At 39.1% G+C, this 17,249-nt stretch overlaps 1 protein-coding gene across 1 annotated transcript in view; it reads right to left on the reverse strand.

Moving 5' to 3' along the window:
* asic2 (acid-sensing (proton-gated) ion channel 2) overlaps positions 1-17,249 on the reverse strand; it is a 717,277-nt gene that overhangs the window by 66,561 nt on the left and 633,467 nt on the right. Inside the window, exons 6-8 of the mRNA XM_063038045.1 lie at positions 13,216-13,272; positions 9,080-9,230; positions 5,618-5,709 (exon numbers count right to left, since the gene is read on the reverse strand). Coding sequence (XP_062894115.1) covers positions 5,618-5,709; positions 9,080-9,230; positions 13,216-13,272 — 300 coding nt within the window. The remainder of the gene's footprint in view (positions 1-5,617; positions 5,710-9,079; positions 9,231-13,215; positions 13,273-17,249) is intronic.

Genomic DNA, 17,249 nt, shown 5'->3' on the forward strand with positions numbered 1-17,249 from the left:
AAATACCAGAGGCAAACATCCTTTGTTCTGAGCCTTCCAAATGACAGCAACTTAAAGCTACTTAAAGCTTTAAAACATTAAACAGCTTTTAAGCAGGGATAATGCATGGCATGTGAAACATTTAACTCCATAGCAATGATATCAGGAAAAACAGTTCTCTAAGTAAAATTACATCAAGCTTTGGGATAAACCACCAAATTATTTATGTAAGTTCTTTGATATCTTGGGGTTTGAGGAAATCCTTTAGAATTTTCTTGCGTATACTGCTTGACTTCAGATGGACACAAAAGGTTTAATGGGATTAATTTTGATACTTGACCTAAATACATCTGATAGTTTGCTAAGCAATCTAATAGTATTTCTCCCAAAGAAATGCAGTGGAATCTCAATGCAGTCCCTAACTATTGGATGGAGAGAAATCTCTCACTTATGCAGGAATTCTTAAGCCCTCAGGGTGTTTCAAAGTGAGTCAGAAATTGATTTAAGTATTTTAAAATGTGTTCACTATCAGACCCTCACAAATAGTATATGATATAAATGAAGAGTTTATCCACTTTGGAACTACCTGTTGGTGGTAAAAACACTGAAAAATTTCCAAGATTCCTTCAAATCATGACAAGAATCTTTAATGTAGTCAGATGGTACCAATTGAAGTGCTACATCTCATCAGAAGGTTTCTGTGCTATGATCCTTTTTACATTAAGAGCCTCTCAAATTTCCTCTTCTCCATTATATGTTGTTCCTCCACTACATCACCAGGCAGACAGTGCTTCAGACAACATTTAAACTCCAAGCCATATGGGCTGCCTTGAATTTGCACCTGTGAAGAGATTCTTTGCTTCTCTGTTAGGAAGTGACATGACTGGTTTGATAAGCATTGACAGCAGTTTGAGGAGCTCATTGACCATACATGGAAGGCAATTCTGTAGTGGACGTTTGACCATTTCATAAAGTAAAAGAAACCCCTCTATAGAATCAAGAAAGAAGGAAGGGGTCCAGAGGTCCATTTCCTTTTTCCATTGTGGACTTTGTCACAGTGTTTATCTTTATGTTTGAAAAGACAGGAATGATATTGTCTTGGAGGTCTCACTGGTTTTGCTCTGGGGTTGTAACCTGTCTCAGTGCTGTTTGTGACTATTTTGCTTGAACAGAAACTGAGTACCATTGATGCATTTTAAACAGAACGTATTGATTTGATGGCATGACTGATGTAAAGAGAGACATGTGCTGACTGCATTCCCTGTGTCCACCTTTAAGAATAAAGTATGTTTTAGTTATTAAAAAAAAATTCCATGATTGAAAGAACAGAATATTGATGGAGGATCACAGGAAGCTCCATCACATTAAAGGCATGAGCGGGCTTTTCAGCATTGAGCCCACCTCAATGACAGCCACACATGGAAACAGAGGGACAGTCAACACCTGCTGGAAGGAGCACTGTGAAGGCATCCTCAACAATGACTCTGCTCTTGACACAAATGTCCTTGATTCTATCCCATGGCGGCTTATGCAGGCCAATCCTGCCGCCATACATGATGAAAAAAAAAATAAAGGTCATATCACAGATAAAAGAGAACTCAGTGGTGAAGAAGTTGTATCACAAATCCACAATCTCATTGTCCACATCTGGGAGGTGGAGAGTATACCAGAGAATCTTAGATATGTGATTATTGTAACTCTCTCAAGAAAGGAGATGTGTCCAGCTGCAGTAATAGAAAAAGGTTTTGTAGTCATCTCCTACAGGGAAAGTCAGCACTAGGGTACCCACCAAATCTTTCTCCCCGAGGTGCAGAGTGGTTTCTATCCACATGGAGGCACAGTGGGCTGTTCTTCATCATAGTGACAACTTCAAGGAAACCCAGTGAGCAGCACTAGCCATAATACATGCCTTCTTTAAAACCTTATTGCAGACTTCATCTCCATCAATTGGAAAGGAATGTGGAATTCCCTACCAGTTGATTGAGTTGAAGACTGTACTGAGGTTAAAAAGACTGTGGCCATTTTATATTTGAAATTTGTGGCTAGCTTATACTTGTTCTATGATGGCAAGCAAGCTGTTTAACTAATCTCAGTGAATTCTAGTGGCAAAAAAGGCTGCATCATTACCTCAGCATTCTTCTCAATCTTTCTTGTTGCAATGTTGCACTTCACTTTCTAAAACTTCCTGATGTAGTGGAGCTAATCTTCAGGATGAATTGAAACCCTTCAAGCTACATCAAACACACTCCAGAACCAAAGTCACCCAAGCTTTAGAAGTTGAGTTGTAGCATACAGACAAAATTTGTATGTGTGCAGGCTTGGCAGCCAAGTTCTGATCAATTGATTCATTGAAGCATGCTAGAGGATAGACTTCACACACAATATTCATAAGATTAAAATCCACTATCATTCTATCTCCACTGTGCATAGCCACCTGCATGAAAAACATGGACCTCTTCCTAAGTCTTGTGCATCACCTCTCTGTGAAGGCATTAATGATGTACCACTGTCTACAATGCACCCACACATCCTTTCAGTGACTGAGAAGAAAAACAGTTGAAGATGAAGATCTCAGACCTGCCACAAAACTCATGGTCTACTGGGCAGGAATGAACCCTGTCCTCCTTCATTAGACCCGGACTATCTACAGTAGGTATTTCAAGCCATTTGAAAAAGTAGCACTGATATGTATTCCATAAAATATTCATAGTTCACTGAAATGATGAGTGTCCTCTCCCAGTCCAGCACTGAACCCCTAGTTATACTCAATCAGATATGTTGATCAAGCAAATACTATACTACTAATAAGCACAAGAGATTCTGCAGATTTGAAAACCTTGAACAAAACACACAAAGTGTTAGAGGAGTTCAGCAGATCAAGCAACATCTATGGAGGGGAATAAACAGTGAACATGTCAGGCCAAAACCTCCTCTATAGATGCTGCTTCACCAGCTGAGGTCCTCCAGCATTTTGTGTGTGTTGCACTATAAAACAGGCACTTGATTCTATAATGGGAAAAAGTATCAGGAAGATGAAAGCATTCAGGGATATGGTCAAATCTTCCTAAGAAGACACAACATCTTCACTGACTCCTGGGTACCTATAGCCCCTGAGCACTCAAAAAGAGGAAGAAAAAATTTTGGCCTGGTATAGAAAACTACAGGTCCATGAATCAAGACTACACAAAAGCCTTACATAAGTCAAAGAAGGAGTACAGCACCTCACAAGCTACACACCCATCCTTCCCATCTGGAATTTCCTGATTTATCAATGCAAGAGCCTACAGTTCCTATAATGGCCTCAAGAGCCACCTCAGACTGCACAAAAGGAGAGCAAATTCTTGACCCCTAAGGAAAGGAGAAAGAACAAGAGAAGGAGGAGCAGGAAGAGTGAGGGGAAACAGAAATACATAAATACAAACATAAATACATTGAGGTAGTACAGAAGGAAAACAATAATAGAATGCAGAATATAACCTTACAATTACAGAGAAGGTGCTGTGTATGTGAATAAATAAGGAGCAAAGGCCATGACAAGATAGACTGAGAGATCAAGAGGCCTATTCAAGAGTCTTATCACAGTGGCATAGAAGCTGTCCTTGAGCCTGCTAGTGTGTATGTTCAGGCTTTTGTATCATCTACACGATAGAAGGGAGAAAAAAAAAGTCTGATCAAGGTAGGAAGGGGCTTTCATCTAGAGTCCTATTTGGAAGAGACTAAGGACTTGGCCTGGCCAATAGTTCTTTACAATTCTTCAGAGACAGCTGTGTTCCGATTAGAGGCTGTCATTCCATCACAATCGTAGAGAAAACAATTCAATACGTGACACAGCCTGGGACATTCTGAAATTGTGAAAGCTACAATGTAAGTCCAGCTCTTTCATTTTCTTTTTAATGCACCTTCATCTAATCTATCAAAAGTATAGTTATGTCTCAGCAAATGTGTGACTGCTCTACCAAAATACTTCACTGCGATGTATGTGAACTAGTTTTGTGGGGAAGGATAACGGGAAAAAATCAAAAGTTATGACACAACTCAAAGAGGAGCATTTTCAAGACAGAACTTGCAATATGCTGCAGAAAATTATTGCTGGGCATAGTGGTAGTGGCTGATACATTAGGGACATTTAAGAGTCACATAGATGTAAGAAAAATGGAGGCTGTGTGTGACAAGAATACACATAGATTAAGATGTAGCTGGCCTGGGCTGGCACCAGTGGAACAGCAGTTGGTCTGCCACCTGTCTTCAGGAGAGAGAGAGAGATAAGGAAAACAATGGAGCAGCATTTGGAGATGTTAATGAAGGAAGGAGAGCTGTCAAGAGCGGCTCCCCCTTTGAACCCTGAACTGTTTGAAGTGATGGACAGGCGATACCCCAGCAGGGGGATAAAAAAGGACAGGTTTGCTAAGGCAGGACACACACGACACCCGAGGTAACGAGACCCTGGAAGTGGTGCGTCTCTCACAAGTCGGTGGGAAGTTTTGAAAGGCACGATCGGCGGGAACCTGGTGTGTGTCCACCCTTGCCTGGGTGCCAGGTTCACCGCAGAGAAACGATCGTATCTGGAAACGGAGGGGTCACGGTCGGTGACCTCAGATGACATCACAAAGGGCTCGTCCGAAAGCTGACTGCGAAGGTCTGTCTGGAAGTCGTTTCGAATATTCATTCGTTTTGCTCTCTCTCTCCTTCACCCCACTGTCCATCGCCACGGCAGCGATTACTGTGAACTGAACTGAACTAAATTGAACTGAACTTTGCGTCACTTTGAAACTGGTCATTTACCCCTAGACAACGATAGAGCTTGATTGATCCTGTTATCTTAATTCTGTGTACATGTATGTTTATCATTGATGAACTGTTGCATTCATTATCCTTTTGATTAGAGTACTGTGTTGCTTGCTTCTTTAATAAAACTTTCTTAGTTCTAGTAATCCAGACTCCAACTGAGTGATCCATTTCTGCTGGTTTGGCAACCCAGTTACGGGGTACGTAACATGTGTAAGAGGAAAGGGTGAGGTTGACTATGGAGTAGGTTACTATCGGTCAGGACAACATTGTGGGCTAAAGAGCCCATACTATTCTATGACCTCAATGATGAAGAAGTTGAACTCATAGGTGACTTCCTCCATAATGCTTTAAGCATACTGAGATACAATAATAAACTGTTTCTGCTGAGCTGGAAAGAAAAATACATTAACCTATGTTTTTCTTAGTGAAAGGCTTAATCAGATCCCTGACTTCTGTTCCTCTTCTGCGATTGTTTACATTCTGCTATCATTTGGTGGCTTTAGTTGCATTTCAATATTATTGCCACACCTGAAACAATTCTAATACAGCAGGAAAAGAAAGACATTCTGTGAAAGGGTGCTATTTATAGTTGCTAAAGAATTAGAGGATGGCATACTGCAGCTAGAAAAGACCGAGTTAGGGCTAATTAGAACATAAGAAAAAGGAGCAAGAGAAGGCCATGTGGTGCTGCAAATCTGTACCATCATTCAATGAGATCTTTGGCCTCAGCTCCACCTTCCTGCCTGATTCCCATCTTGCTCACAAGTTTTATCTCATCCTTTAATATCTTCAATCACACAGCATCCACAGGACGTTCATTTAGTGCAGCTCATTAAATCCAACCACTCACCGAGTAAGCCTGCAACTTCGTATGCTTTCTTCTGTTCAATAGTTTCATAGTTCAGGGCTTCAAAGAAAACGTCCAACACTAAGATATTCTCCCTGCAACAAAAAAAAATTTAAAAAGCAAATGAAAGTACTGTTGGAAGGGGTCTGTGTCAGTAGGGGAAAGTATATGTAAATGTATGAACACAGCTGTCTATTGACATGAATACTTTGTTGGTGTGAAAATGCAGGTCCATGCTTGAACATAAAGTGATTCCTACTGTGGCAAACTGTATCAAGATCAGAGAGAAGCTATGTTATGAAGTGTCTTTGTTGGTTGTTATATAATTCTTTAACTTTCATTCAAACCTTATCTTTCAGAAACTTTAATCAAAATGGGAAATGCACAGTATGGGGCTAATAGCAAATACTTCTTCAGATGAACAGGAAAATATTTCAGTCTGGCATTGTACTCATCCAATGGGATCTACTCTTTCCAAGGTATAAACAGGTATAATAGAAGTCGAGATTAGTAATCAGTATTGATCAGTCACAATCAGTAAATTAGATTGATAAAGCTCTTGCTAAGTTCACCTTATTGCCAAATCTATAAAAGGCATTATTCGTCTGCACCAATACCACAATTAAATACCTTCACATTCATTCTCATTGTTTGCAACTGTCGTGTCATCAAATTAGATTTGATCAAAATCTCTAAAGTCCACTGAAAAATGATTATGCAGTTTCACAATAAATGCATGTATCCCAGGTTAATTAAACCCAAAGATGTAATGTTAGAAAGCTCCACCTGCGGAGGGATGAAAATGAGGTTTACCGTATTTTAAAAAAAAGAGAACTTGAAAAAAGACTATGTGAGAACAAGGTGTGGCTGACGAGGCATGATCAAGCGACAGTAACGCAGCTAACTATAGAAACTAACTAAAGATAAAAACTGTTAAAAGTGGAATTAGTAGTTAGTATCTCTACCCTACTTACTAGAAAACCTCTAGGTGAAACCCCTGGAGGAAGACGATAAAGATAAAAGAATTAATGAAGGTACAGCTGTAACGAGCATCAGCTATAGCGAGATGATATCGGCAGAGAGTAGTGTCCAGGATCTCAACCACGTGACCCAGAATTAGTTCTGTTAAACCATACCAAGGGATTTGGTGAGTTAAAACACTTTTGTTTTTCCAAGTGTATAATTTGTATGTGAAATATGTTTGGTAGTGTTGTAACTGAGAAATGTTTGGAAATAACAATGTGATATTGAGTTGTTTTGAAATAAAAAAATAGAATGTGTATCAGACCTTACAGATTAGTAATCCTGTTGTCTACAGGTCAGGTTTTCTGTTGTGTAAGTATTGTGAATCGACGTTCTGTGGATGATAAACTATTTCATCCAGTGAACTAAGAAACAAGATGGCGAGCCACCCAAGATTGAAGAACCAGCTCGGGTACGAAATGTTTCAAGGCATAGAGGATTCAATACGGTTGGATGTATAAGTTAATTTTTCATTCCGATCTGATTGTTTTTGCAAAGATTTGATAAGTTACTGAATGAGATTTACTTTGTTTAAAAGTTATGATGTTGGAGAATTGTCGTGAAAGGAGCTAAGCTTCTATGTGTATGTGTGTGTGTGTGTGTGTGTGTGTGTGTGTGTGTGTGTGAGTGTGTGTGTGTGTGTCTGTGTGTGTGTGTGTGTGTGTGTGTGTGTGTGTGTGTGTTTATATATAGTAGGTTGAATTTGAATTTGCAGACATACTGACCTAAACTGAAACTGCGGTTAACCATAATACTTAAGAATAGGAATTCAATTAGCTTTCTAACCTAACTAGGGATAAATAAAAAGGCTAAATAGGGAATAATACTAGATCTAATTAGTTAGGGAAATTGGAGTAATAAAGGTTATTCTAATGAATCTCACTGATTCTAACTAAAAAGAAATTTAGTTTTCATTTCATATCTGAGATTTGGAACTAAGACAGAATGTTGGAATTTTGAATTGTTCTTGCTCATATAAATATTTTATATATATTGCTATTTTTTTACAAACAGACTTACCTCCAGAAGTGTGTGTTTTCTATTCACTGCCTCCTTCCGATATCTAGAGCTTTTGATGGCCCACTAGCACCTGGTCTAATACTATGTAATTTGATTTTCTCATAAAGAGTGTGGCAACCAGTCACACGAGGTAAGACAAGCACTATACAGGTGTTACAAGCAGAATTCGACAATGTAAGCAATGATCTTGGTCGTCAAAGTACATATTAATCAATGGAGCTTATCTCTTAAAAGGAGAGACGAGATAGGGCTCTTGGAGCAAAAAGCAAACTGCTGGAAGATCAGCAGTTGAGCAGCAGCTGTGGATGGAAAGGAGTTATCGATATTGTGACACACATAAAATGCTGGTGGAATGCAGCAGGCCAGGCAGCATCTATAGGAAAAGGTACAGTCGACATTTCGGGCTGAGACACTTTGTCCTGAATTAGTGTAAAATCCACTAATTGAACCTTGACTAAGTGTAGTGACTGTGTCTACCATGGGCTGAGAAATTTTATCATGAGATACATGGTTTTATTCACACTATATAGTAATTGTGCAGTGAACATGGGTAGCTCATTGCTCTCAGCAATTTCTGGTCCATCATACAGAGTCATTCTTTGAGCATGGTAGCCCAATGGAAATTATAATCAGAATGAAAATGAATGCCTGTCAGGTGTGTGTATGAAATGCTTGAAACCCTGCTTTAATGATCCAATTTTAGTGCTGAGCTTTATGGAATGGCAACATTAGCAACTGGTGCACTGAGCAAAGAGAGAGGATGAGAAATAATGCCAATAAAAATACTGATATCCTATGAACAAAGCATTAACCAATTTAAAAGTTTCATTGCATTGCAAACTTTGATAGGTATGCACCTTTTTCAGTGTAGAGTGAATAAGTCATCATCAAACATCTAGGATGGATCTGCAAGAAAATGAACAATGAGAGCTTCAACCAGGACAGATCAGTGTTGGTCATTCCAAATGAGGAAAATATAAGGAAATGTTCAATTTTCTATTCTTTCTTTTAGTGTGTAATCATTGTTCAAACAATGGGGTTCAGAAACTTCATGAGTTGCAGAAAAAGTTTGCCTTATACTTGAGGAATTAAGTGGCCAAGAAGACAGAGTTTAACCAGTTCCTCTTGATATCAGCGTTGTTGAGACAATTGGAGGCTGTGGGTGTAGGAGGAAAATTTCACCAGGAACTCTGCAGGTCTAGAAACAGAAATACTGCAGCTACAGGAGCAGTAGAGATGCTGGACATTTTGTGAATGATGTCAGCAAATGATTTATGCCCTGCCTTTCTTTCCAACACTTACAAAGACACTGATTGGAGGGTTGGTGGAAACAGGTGATCCTAATCAAAAGTCTGAACAGGACTGGACATTGTAGTCAAAGAATCCTAGGGATAATGATTCTAGTATCCAATATATACTTACGAAATGTACTTTTCTGTCTTGTTAAATTTCTTTTCAAGGTATTTTGCAGAGGTTCGACTAGGAATCTTCACCATGGACAGCTCCTTGTTGTACCGTGTTAGATAACATGGCGTTTTGCAAAGACAGTTGTTGTCTGTCTCTGCCAGCATGGCTATAAAATGGGAAAGGAACTAAATGTTAGCTCTCATCCAGAAGCTGCTTTCTTGGCTCTCAGTCATAATCAAGTTGTAATTTTGCTTCATTTTATGTATACAAGTATGTTCTGTATAGTGTGTACTTCTTAAGATGTTTCCAGCACTGGAGATTTGAACTCTCTATTCTGCTACTGTTCTGTAATTCCTTCTATTTCTTCGAGAACTTCTCTGTCTAGGGATATTTGCATTGTTCTCTGTGGTGAAGAATGATGCAAAAATCTATTTAATATACTTGCTATTTCTGTTTCCTGTTATTAATTCACTAGCCTCCTTCTACAGAGGTCCCACACTGACCTTGTCACCTTCTTCCTATATATATATATCCATAGAAATTTTTACTGTCTGTTTTGGATTACACGTTTTCTCTGAAAATCAATTTTCTCCTTTCTTATGGGTTTTTAAATCTTTTGCTGTTGGTACTTAAGAAGTTCCCAATGACTAGCCTTTGCCACGCTGTATGTTCTGTTTTCCTAATTAAAATTATCCTTGACCTCCTTTGTTAATCACAGATTGTGCCTCTTAAGCATGGAATCCTTCCTGCTAATCGGTATAAATTCATGTTGTGTGCATTGGATCAGTTGATTGAATATCTGTTACTGTTTATCTAATAGCCTGTCTCTTAGTTTGTTTTTCCAGTACACTTTGGACAACCTCATGCCATTATAATAGCCCTTATTTAATGATGACAGTGGCTTTGGTCCTGTGGTATTCTGAAATTCTATCGTGTTGTGGTCACTGCAAGAGGAATTTTAACCACAGGATCTCTTATTAATTCGGAACCAAATCTAAAACAGCCTTCTCCTGGGTACGTTCTGTAGGATATTGTTCTAAGAAGCCATCCCTGACACACACTACATATTCTTCTTCTACATTAGGGTTGCCAGTTTAGTTTGCCCAATCAAGGTGTGAATTAAAATATCCCATGACAAATGCAATTCCCTTCAAACATGCCCTCGAGACTTTCCTATTATGTTTCATCCTAATGAGAGGTCACATCAGGAAATGATAGACAACTTTCTTTTCCTTGTTATTCATGATTTCAATCTAAATTGATTCTACATTACTGCTTATTTCCTTTACATCATGACTGAGCAGTGCTCTGAAAACTTCTTTGATTAACAATGCTGCCCTGCTCCTCTCCATTTTGGTCATTTCTTTTGGGAACATCATATAATCTGGAACTGAGTCCAAGGGCTCCATAAAAACTATTAGTTCATATACTCATGACTGATATATACTTATGACTGTGTGGCTGAGCACAGCTTCAATGCCATGTTGAAGTTTGCTGATGACACCACTATCATATACTGAATCAAAGGTGGCAATGAATCAGCTTATAGAAGGGAGATTGAAAATCTGACTGAGTGGTGCCATAATAACAACCTCTTATTCAATGTCAGCAAGACCAAGGAGCTGGTGATTAACTTCAGGAGAGGGAAACCAGAGATCCATGAGTCAGTCCTTGTCAGGGTATCAGAGATGAAGCAGGTCAGCAACCTTAAATTCCTTGGTGTTATCAGAAGACTGGTGGACATGTTTGTGGAGTGGTGTGGGAGAAATGACCTGTTCCTGAATGCGGCCAAAACCAGAGAGATGATGATTGAATTTAGGAGGAAGAGGACTGTGACGTGTCCTGTATACATTCTGGGAGAAGAAGCTGCGGTGGTGGAGGAGTACGGATACTTGGGTGTTCACCTCGACAACAGACTTGACTAGAAAACCAACACCAAGGCTGCTTACAAGAAGGGGATGAGCAGACTCTATTTTCTAAGGAAACTGAGATCCTTCAACATGTGTAGCAGGACGTTGGAGATCTTTTACCAGTCTGTTGTAGCGAGTGCAGTCTTCTTTGCTGCTCTATGTTGGGGGAGCAGCTGTCACAAGGATTGTTACAGAAAATCTTTCCTACCAAATGCAATAAGCATATACAACAACTCGTCTCTGTGTGACAAAAGAACACACATGATAGTACAATAATCTCTGTCTTAATATTTTGTATATTATTACTGCACAGTATTGCAAATTATTGCACATTGGTAAATTATTATGTGTATATTATTACTCTGTACTTTACTATTAGTTAACTGTGCACACTGCTAAGTGTGTTTTTAAACGTTGCTGCTGTAATGAAAGAATTTCCCACTCTGGATCAATGAAGTATTTATTACTATGATTATTTCAGAGGTCCTGTCCTGGGCCCAGCATGTACGTACAACTACAAAGAAAGCACGATCGTACCTCTACTTCCCTAGGAGTTTGCGAATATTCAGCAAGACATCTAAACCTTAGACTAACTTCAATAGATGTATGGTGAATGGTATATTGACTGGCTGCATCATAGCCGGGTATGGAAACAACAATGCCCTTGAATGGAAAATCCTACAAAAGGTAGTGGATATGAGCTCAGTCCATTAAGGGTAAAGCCGTCCCCACCATTAAGTACATTTACATGGAGTGTTATTGCAGGAAAGCAGCATCCATCATCAGCAAACCCCACCACCCAGGTCATGCTCTCTTCTCACTACTGCAATCAGGAAGGTGGTACAGGAGACTCAGGACTCACACCACCAGGTTCAGGAACAGTTATTACCCCTCAAACATCAGGCTCCTAAACCCGAGGGGATAACTACTCGACTGCATTTGCCCCATCACCAAACTTTTCCCACAAACCTATGGACTCGCTTTTAAGGATTCTTCATCTCATGTTCTCTTTATTTATTGTTTGTTTGTTTGTTTGTTTATTTATTTATTATTTCATTTCTTTTGCATTCTTTGTATTTGCACAGTTTGTTGCTTTTTACACACTGGTTGTCCACTATGTATGGTATGTATGTATCAGTATGGTCTTTCACTGATTCTATTATGGTTATTGGACTTATTGGTTATGCATTCATGAAAATGAACCTCATGGTTGTACATACAGTATATGATGACATATATGTACTTTGGTAATAATTTTACTTTGAACTTTGAACATATGTTGCTATCTGTGCTGTCAGAAGTGAACCACATGTACGTCAAGCTTTGTCTTCTGTTGTCTGAAGTTGCTCAGTACCATATTTTAATTTGGTCTTAAAATTGTTTCTGTTAAATTACCTGTCCCACTTTCACAGGAATCTACAAGGAAAATAAGATTTCCCTTTGTTTACTGATCCAATTGAAATAACTGGACAGGAATTGAAGAGAAGTAGAGATGGATATTCTTGGACATGTTTAATGCTGACAAGAAAAAAATCTAACCCCAAGTGAGCAATGATTTAGAATTATTGCCAACAGTAGAGTGAAGAAGCTCACAATAATCCTTACACATTGCTGATTTTAGGATAAAGCCATATTAACAATTCATTGTGAGTTGACAAGAAAGATCAGAAATTACTGCTAGTGATGCTAAATGAACATTTACTGTATCATTGTCAAACCTTTCACTTCCTTGCACCTTGCATTTTCAAACAGATGGGTTTAATTTTTTTCTAACTTTCTAACAACTTGCATTCATTCAGCATCTCTATGAATTCGTGAATCATTTCTGATTATATATTTTGAAGCTGTATCTAATCCCCAAGGCCCTCTCAAGATTCAGTTACGAGGCATATGAGCATTGGATGGCTCTATGGATGGCTAACTGTAATATCTTTCATCAAAATTCAATATATCCTTTTTCAAAACCATTGCAATTTCCCAGAATTAAACAGTAAAGCAAGCACTCAAATATTTAACTTAAATAAAGGAAATGCAATGAGGATGTATTAAACTCAGTTAGTAATTGCATTGTTTTGGTGTAAACAACTTTAAATAAAGGTATCAAATGCAAGTGGTGTAAGTAGTATTGGCCTATCTACAATACATGCATAGGTTTCCACTAGTGAGCACATCAAACTTCTCATGCAGGTGAAAAGTGCAAATTATTCTTGCCCAGTAAATTGAGAGATAGAGATAACTCACCTAAGGTCGGCTCTACACACTCCTTGTATTGCTCAGGGGTACAATAGTGAGCATCACCTGTAATGCAGGTTAGTGGAAGGTCATTATAGAGTCTTCCTCAGAGTCTCTAAGCACTTGATTTTCCAGGACTGGTCACTTTGGAATAGAGGCAATATAACCAACAATATTCTCAGTAGTTTCTTTATGAATGAACAAGGAGCTTGAATTAAAGACACCCAAAGCATAGTGTCCAATTAGAATGATTACGTCTGCCTTGGCTGCTTTTGGATCAAAATAAAACAAGTCCTATGATCTTGGTCTCCTCATAGCTCTGTGCCCCAGCCGGTTTCAATATTTATCTATTTTCTCTTCAACAATACAACAGACCTGGCTTCAAAGCTTACCCATGCTGTTTGTCGAGCTCTTGAAATCAGCATTTTAACTTCACTTTAAGGCTCAAATCCCTGTGGAGCTAGCTGGACAGCCATACATTGTAAACCACATGGTCAGAACCCCCCAATAGTCTCACTGTTCGGAGAGATTAAATAATCTAGAACCACTTCAGTTTGGTTTAAGTTCAATTATATACATTGAAGGAAAATAGGCAGAGTTAGGAAAGAACTCAATTTAAGGTCAGATATTTTCAACCCGAATAATTTACTTGCCTTGGAGGCTGAAAAATGCAAACTTTCCTAATTGCTAGGGAGACAGGCTAGTCATATCAGGAGGGAGAGAGTATGTACACACGAGAGTTTAGAAGAGCCTGTACTCACTAGAGGATTGAAAGAATATAATAAAATATGTTTTTCAGAGAACTTGGACTGAGATTAGCCCTTTAAGATGAAGGAAAATCTCTACATTCGGAAGATTGTATATGTTTGGAATTCTCTACCCCAGTGTTGAATATACAGTTGAGTTTATTCAATACCAAATAATAGATTTTTAAACACATAGGATGTTGAAGGGTAAGTGGAATAGGCAGGAAAAGAGATTTAAGGCAGCAGATCAGCAATGATCTGATTAAATGAGCAAATAGCTTCTATTGTACTACTTTTTCAATGGTAAGGGATTCAAAATGTCTTTGTATCTAAGTCACTAAAATGCACAGATTCGAAGATGAGTGAGGCAGATGAACCTAGAGCAGCATACAAAACATAAGAGGATCTCAGTGGGTCAGGTAAACATCTATGGAGAGAAATAGATATCACCACTTTGGGTCAAGACCCTTTGGCTAGACTTGGGAAAGAGTAGAAATAGCCAGTACAAAAAGTTGATATGAAGGGGTGGAGCAAGTGATAGCTTCAAAGCTGCGGACAAAGTCAGTGCTGTTGTATTCTCACAAACACAAGAAATTCTGCAGATGCTGGAAATCCAAACCAACACACACAAAATGCTGGAGGAACTCAGGAGGCTAGGCAGTATGAATGGCCTCCTCTACTACTATGATGAGGCCACACTCAGGTTGGAGGAGCAACACCCCAGATTCTGTTTGGGTAGCCTCCAACCTGATGACATGAACATCGATTTCTCGAACTGCTGGTAAATGCCCCCCTTCTTTCACCATTCCCCATTCCTGTTTCATTCTCTCACCTTATTCCTTTACCTGCCCATCACCTCCCTCTGGTGCTCCCCACCCTTCCCTTTGTTCCATGGCCTTCTGTCCTCTCCTATCAGATTTCCCCTTCTCTAGCCCTGTATCTCTTTCACCAATCGACTTCCCAGCTCACTACTTCACACCTCTCCCTCTCCCAGTTTTACCTATCACCTACCTCCTTGTACTTCTTCTCCACCACCCCCCTTACTCTGACTTCTCCTTTTAAAATGTCAACTGTTTACTCTTTTCCATTGATGCTACCTGGCCTGTTGAGTTCCTCCAGCATTTTGCATGTTTTGCCTTTGTAGTCTGCTGGTCTGACCTCCACTGTGCAGAGGCCAGACAGGAGATCTTGCTCACCTTCTCTTACCTCTGGAGTAGGACCCCACCTCTTATTCCACCCCTTCCCTCCACCCTTTTACATTGGCTCTTATCCCTCTTTATTTCAGTCCAGATACCAAAAACATCAACTATCCATTTCCATCTATTGATGCTGCCTGTACCACTGAGTTCCTCCAGCATTTTGTGCGTTGCACCAGATTCTACTGTCACTTGTGTCTCCAGATGAACTTAGAGCCTTGAGTAATACTGGGAATATGATACTGCCGCTATCACAGAGGCATGTTTGAAAGAAGGGCGTAATTGGCAATTCAACATTGCAAGGAATAGTGCCTTCAGCAATGACACATTTGGGGCTGGGGAATTTAAAAGATCATGCAGCATTGCAACATTGATAAAGGAATGCATTACTTCAATGATAGGGGGAATAATTGAAAAAGTTTTTGAAATGAGGCCCTATGAGAAGAACTGAGGAAAATAAAGCAAACAGGAGAGGATCAATTACATAGCTAGGGGTATATTATACGACTCCTGAGAGTCAGTAGAAGAAAGTGGAGCTGATATGTAAATAAATCACTGCAAAATGTAACAATAAAAGGGTTAGAGTAATAAAATATTTCAACTTTCTCAGTATTAATGGGATCACTTTTGTGTGAAAGTTTTTAATTGCATAAGGAGACATTTTTGAGTCATGTGTAGGTACTCCTACTAGAGAAGGGATAAACCTGGATCTCCTCTTAGGGAATATAGCAAACTGTTGAAGCATCGCCTGGAGGGATTTCATGTAGTTATGGAAAGGGATAAGGATGATTTGGAAATTATCAAACAGAATTGGGGAAAGATCAATTTCAAAACCGAGACAGCACAAAAATAGACTGGAAGCAGTGACTTGCAGTTGGTTCCACTTTGGACAAGTGAAATAATAAGGGTTCAGAGTCAGCATGTTCCCAAAAAAGTGAAAGGTACGGACAACAAGCAACCCTGGATGTCAAAGAATATTGAAGGTCAATTAAGATTAAAAAAATAAGCATGAAGATGTAATAGCAAAGTGAAGTCAGGACAAACTCTTCAGCAGTCTTAGGATCCTGATGCAATTTCTCAACCCAAAATATCAATTTACCCCTTTTGCTTCCATAGATGGGTGGTGTGGCTCAGTTGGTAAAAAATGAAATCAAATTCTTGCAAAGAAGTGATATAGGATTGGAAGATGTAAAATCCTTGTAGATAGAGTTAAGAAACTGTAAAACGACCGGGAGATAGAAAAGGCATGCAAAAAGGGAAATATTACAATAGACATATATTTCAATATATAGGTAGATTGAGAAAATCAGGTTGGTGCTGGATCCCAAGAGAGGGAATTTGTAGAATGTCTATGAGATGTCTTTTTAGAGCAGATTGTGGTTGTGCCCACTAGGGGAAAGGCAATTCAGGATTAGGTGTTGTGTAATGAACCAGATTTGAATATGGAGATTAAGGTAAAGGAACCCTTAGGAGACAGTGATCATTACGTGATAGAACTCACCCTGCAGTTTCAAAGGAAGAAGGTCAAAGTCAGATATATCAATAATACAGAGCAGTAAAGGGAATTACAGAAACATGAGAGAGGAGCTGGCCAAAAATGATTGGAAAGGGACACTAGCAGAACAACAATGACTGGAGTTTCTTGGAGCAATTCAGAAGGCGCAGGATGTGCATCCCAAAGATGAAAAAATATCCTAAAGGGAGGATGAGACTGACAAAGGAAGTCAAAAACAGCATAAAGAGAAAAGAGAGGGCGTATAATATAGCAAAAATTAGTGGGAAGTTAGAGGACTCGGCAGCTTTAAGAAACAGAAGACAACTAATAAGCTATAAGGAGAGAAAAGATTAAATATGAAGGTAAGCTAGCCAATAATATAAAAGGATACCAAACGTTTTTCCAAATATGAGGCAAGGGTGAATATTGGACTGCTGTAAAATGACACTGTAGGGGCCGTGATGGGGAACAAAGAAATGGCAGACAAGCATAATAAGTATTTTGCATTAGTCTTCACTGTGAAAGACACTAAGGATATGCCAGAAATTCCAGAGTGTCAGGTGGCAAAAATGAGTGTAGTTGCTATTACTAAGAAGACGGTGCTTG

The sequence above is a fragment of the Mobula hypostoma genome, chromosome X1 (assembly GCF_963921235.1).
Source record: "Mobula hypostoma chromosome X1, sMobHyp1.1, whole genome shotgun sequence".
NCBI lineage: Eukaryota > Metazoa > Chordata > Chondrichthyes > Myliobatiformes > Myliobatidae > Mobula > Mobula hypostoma.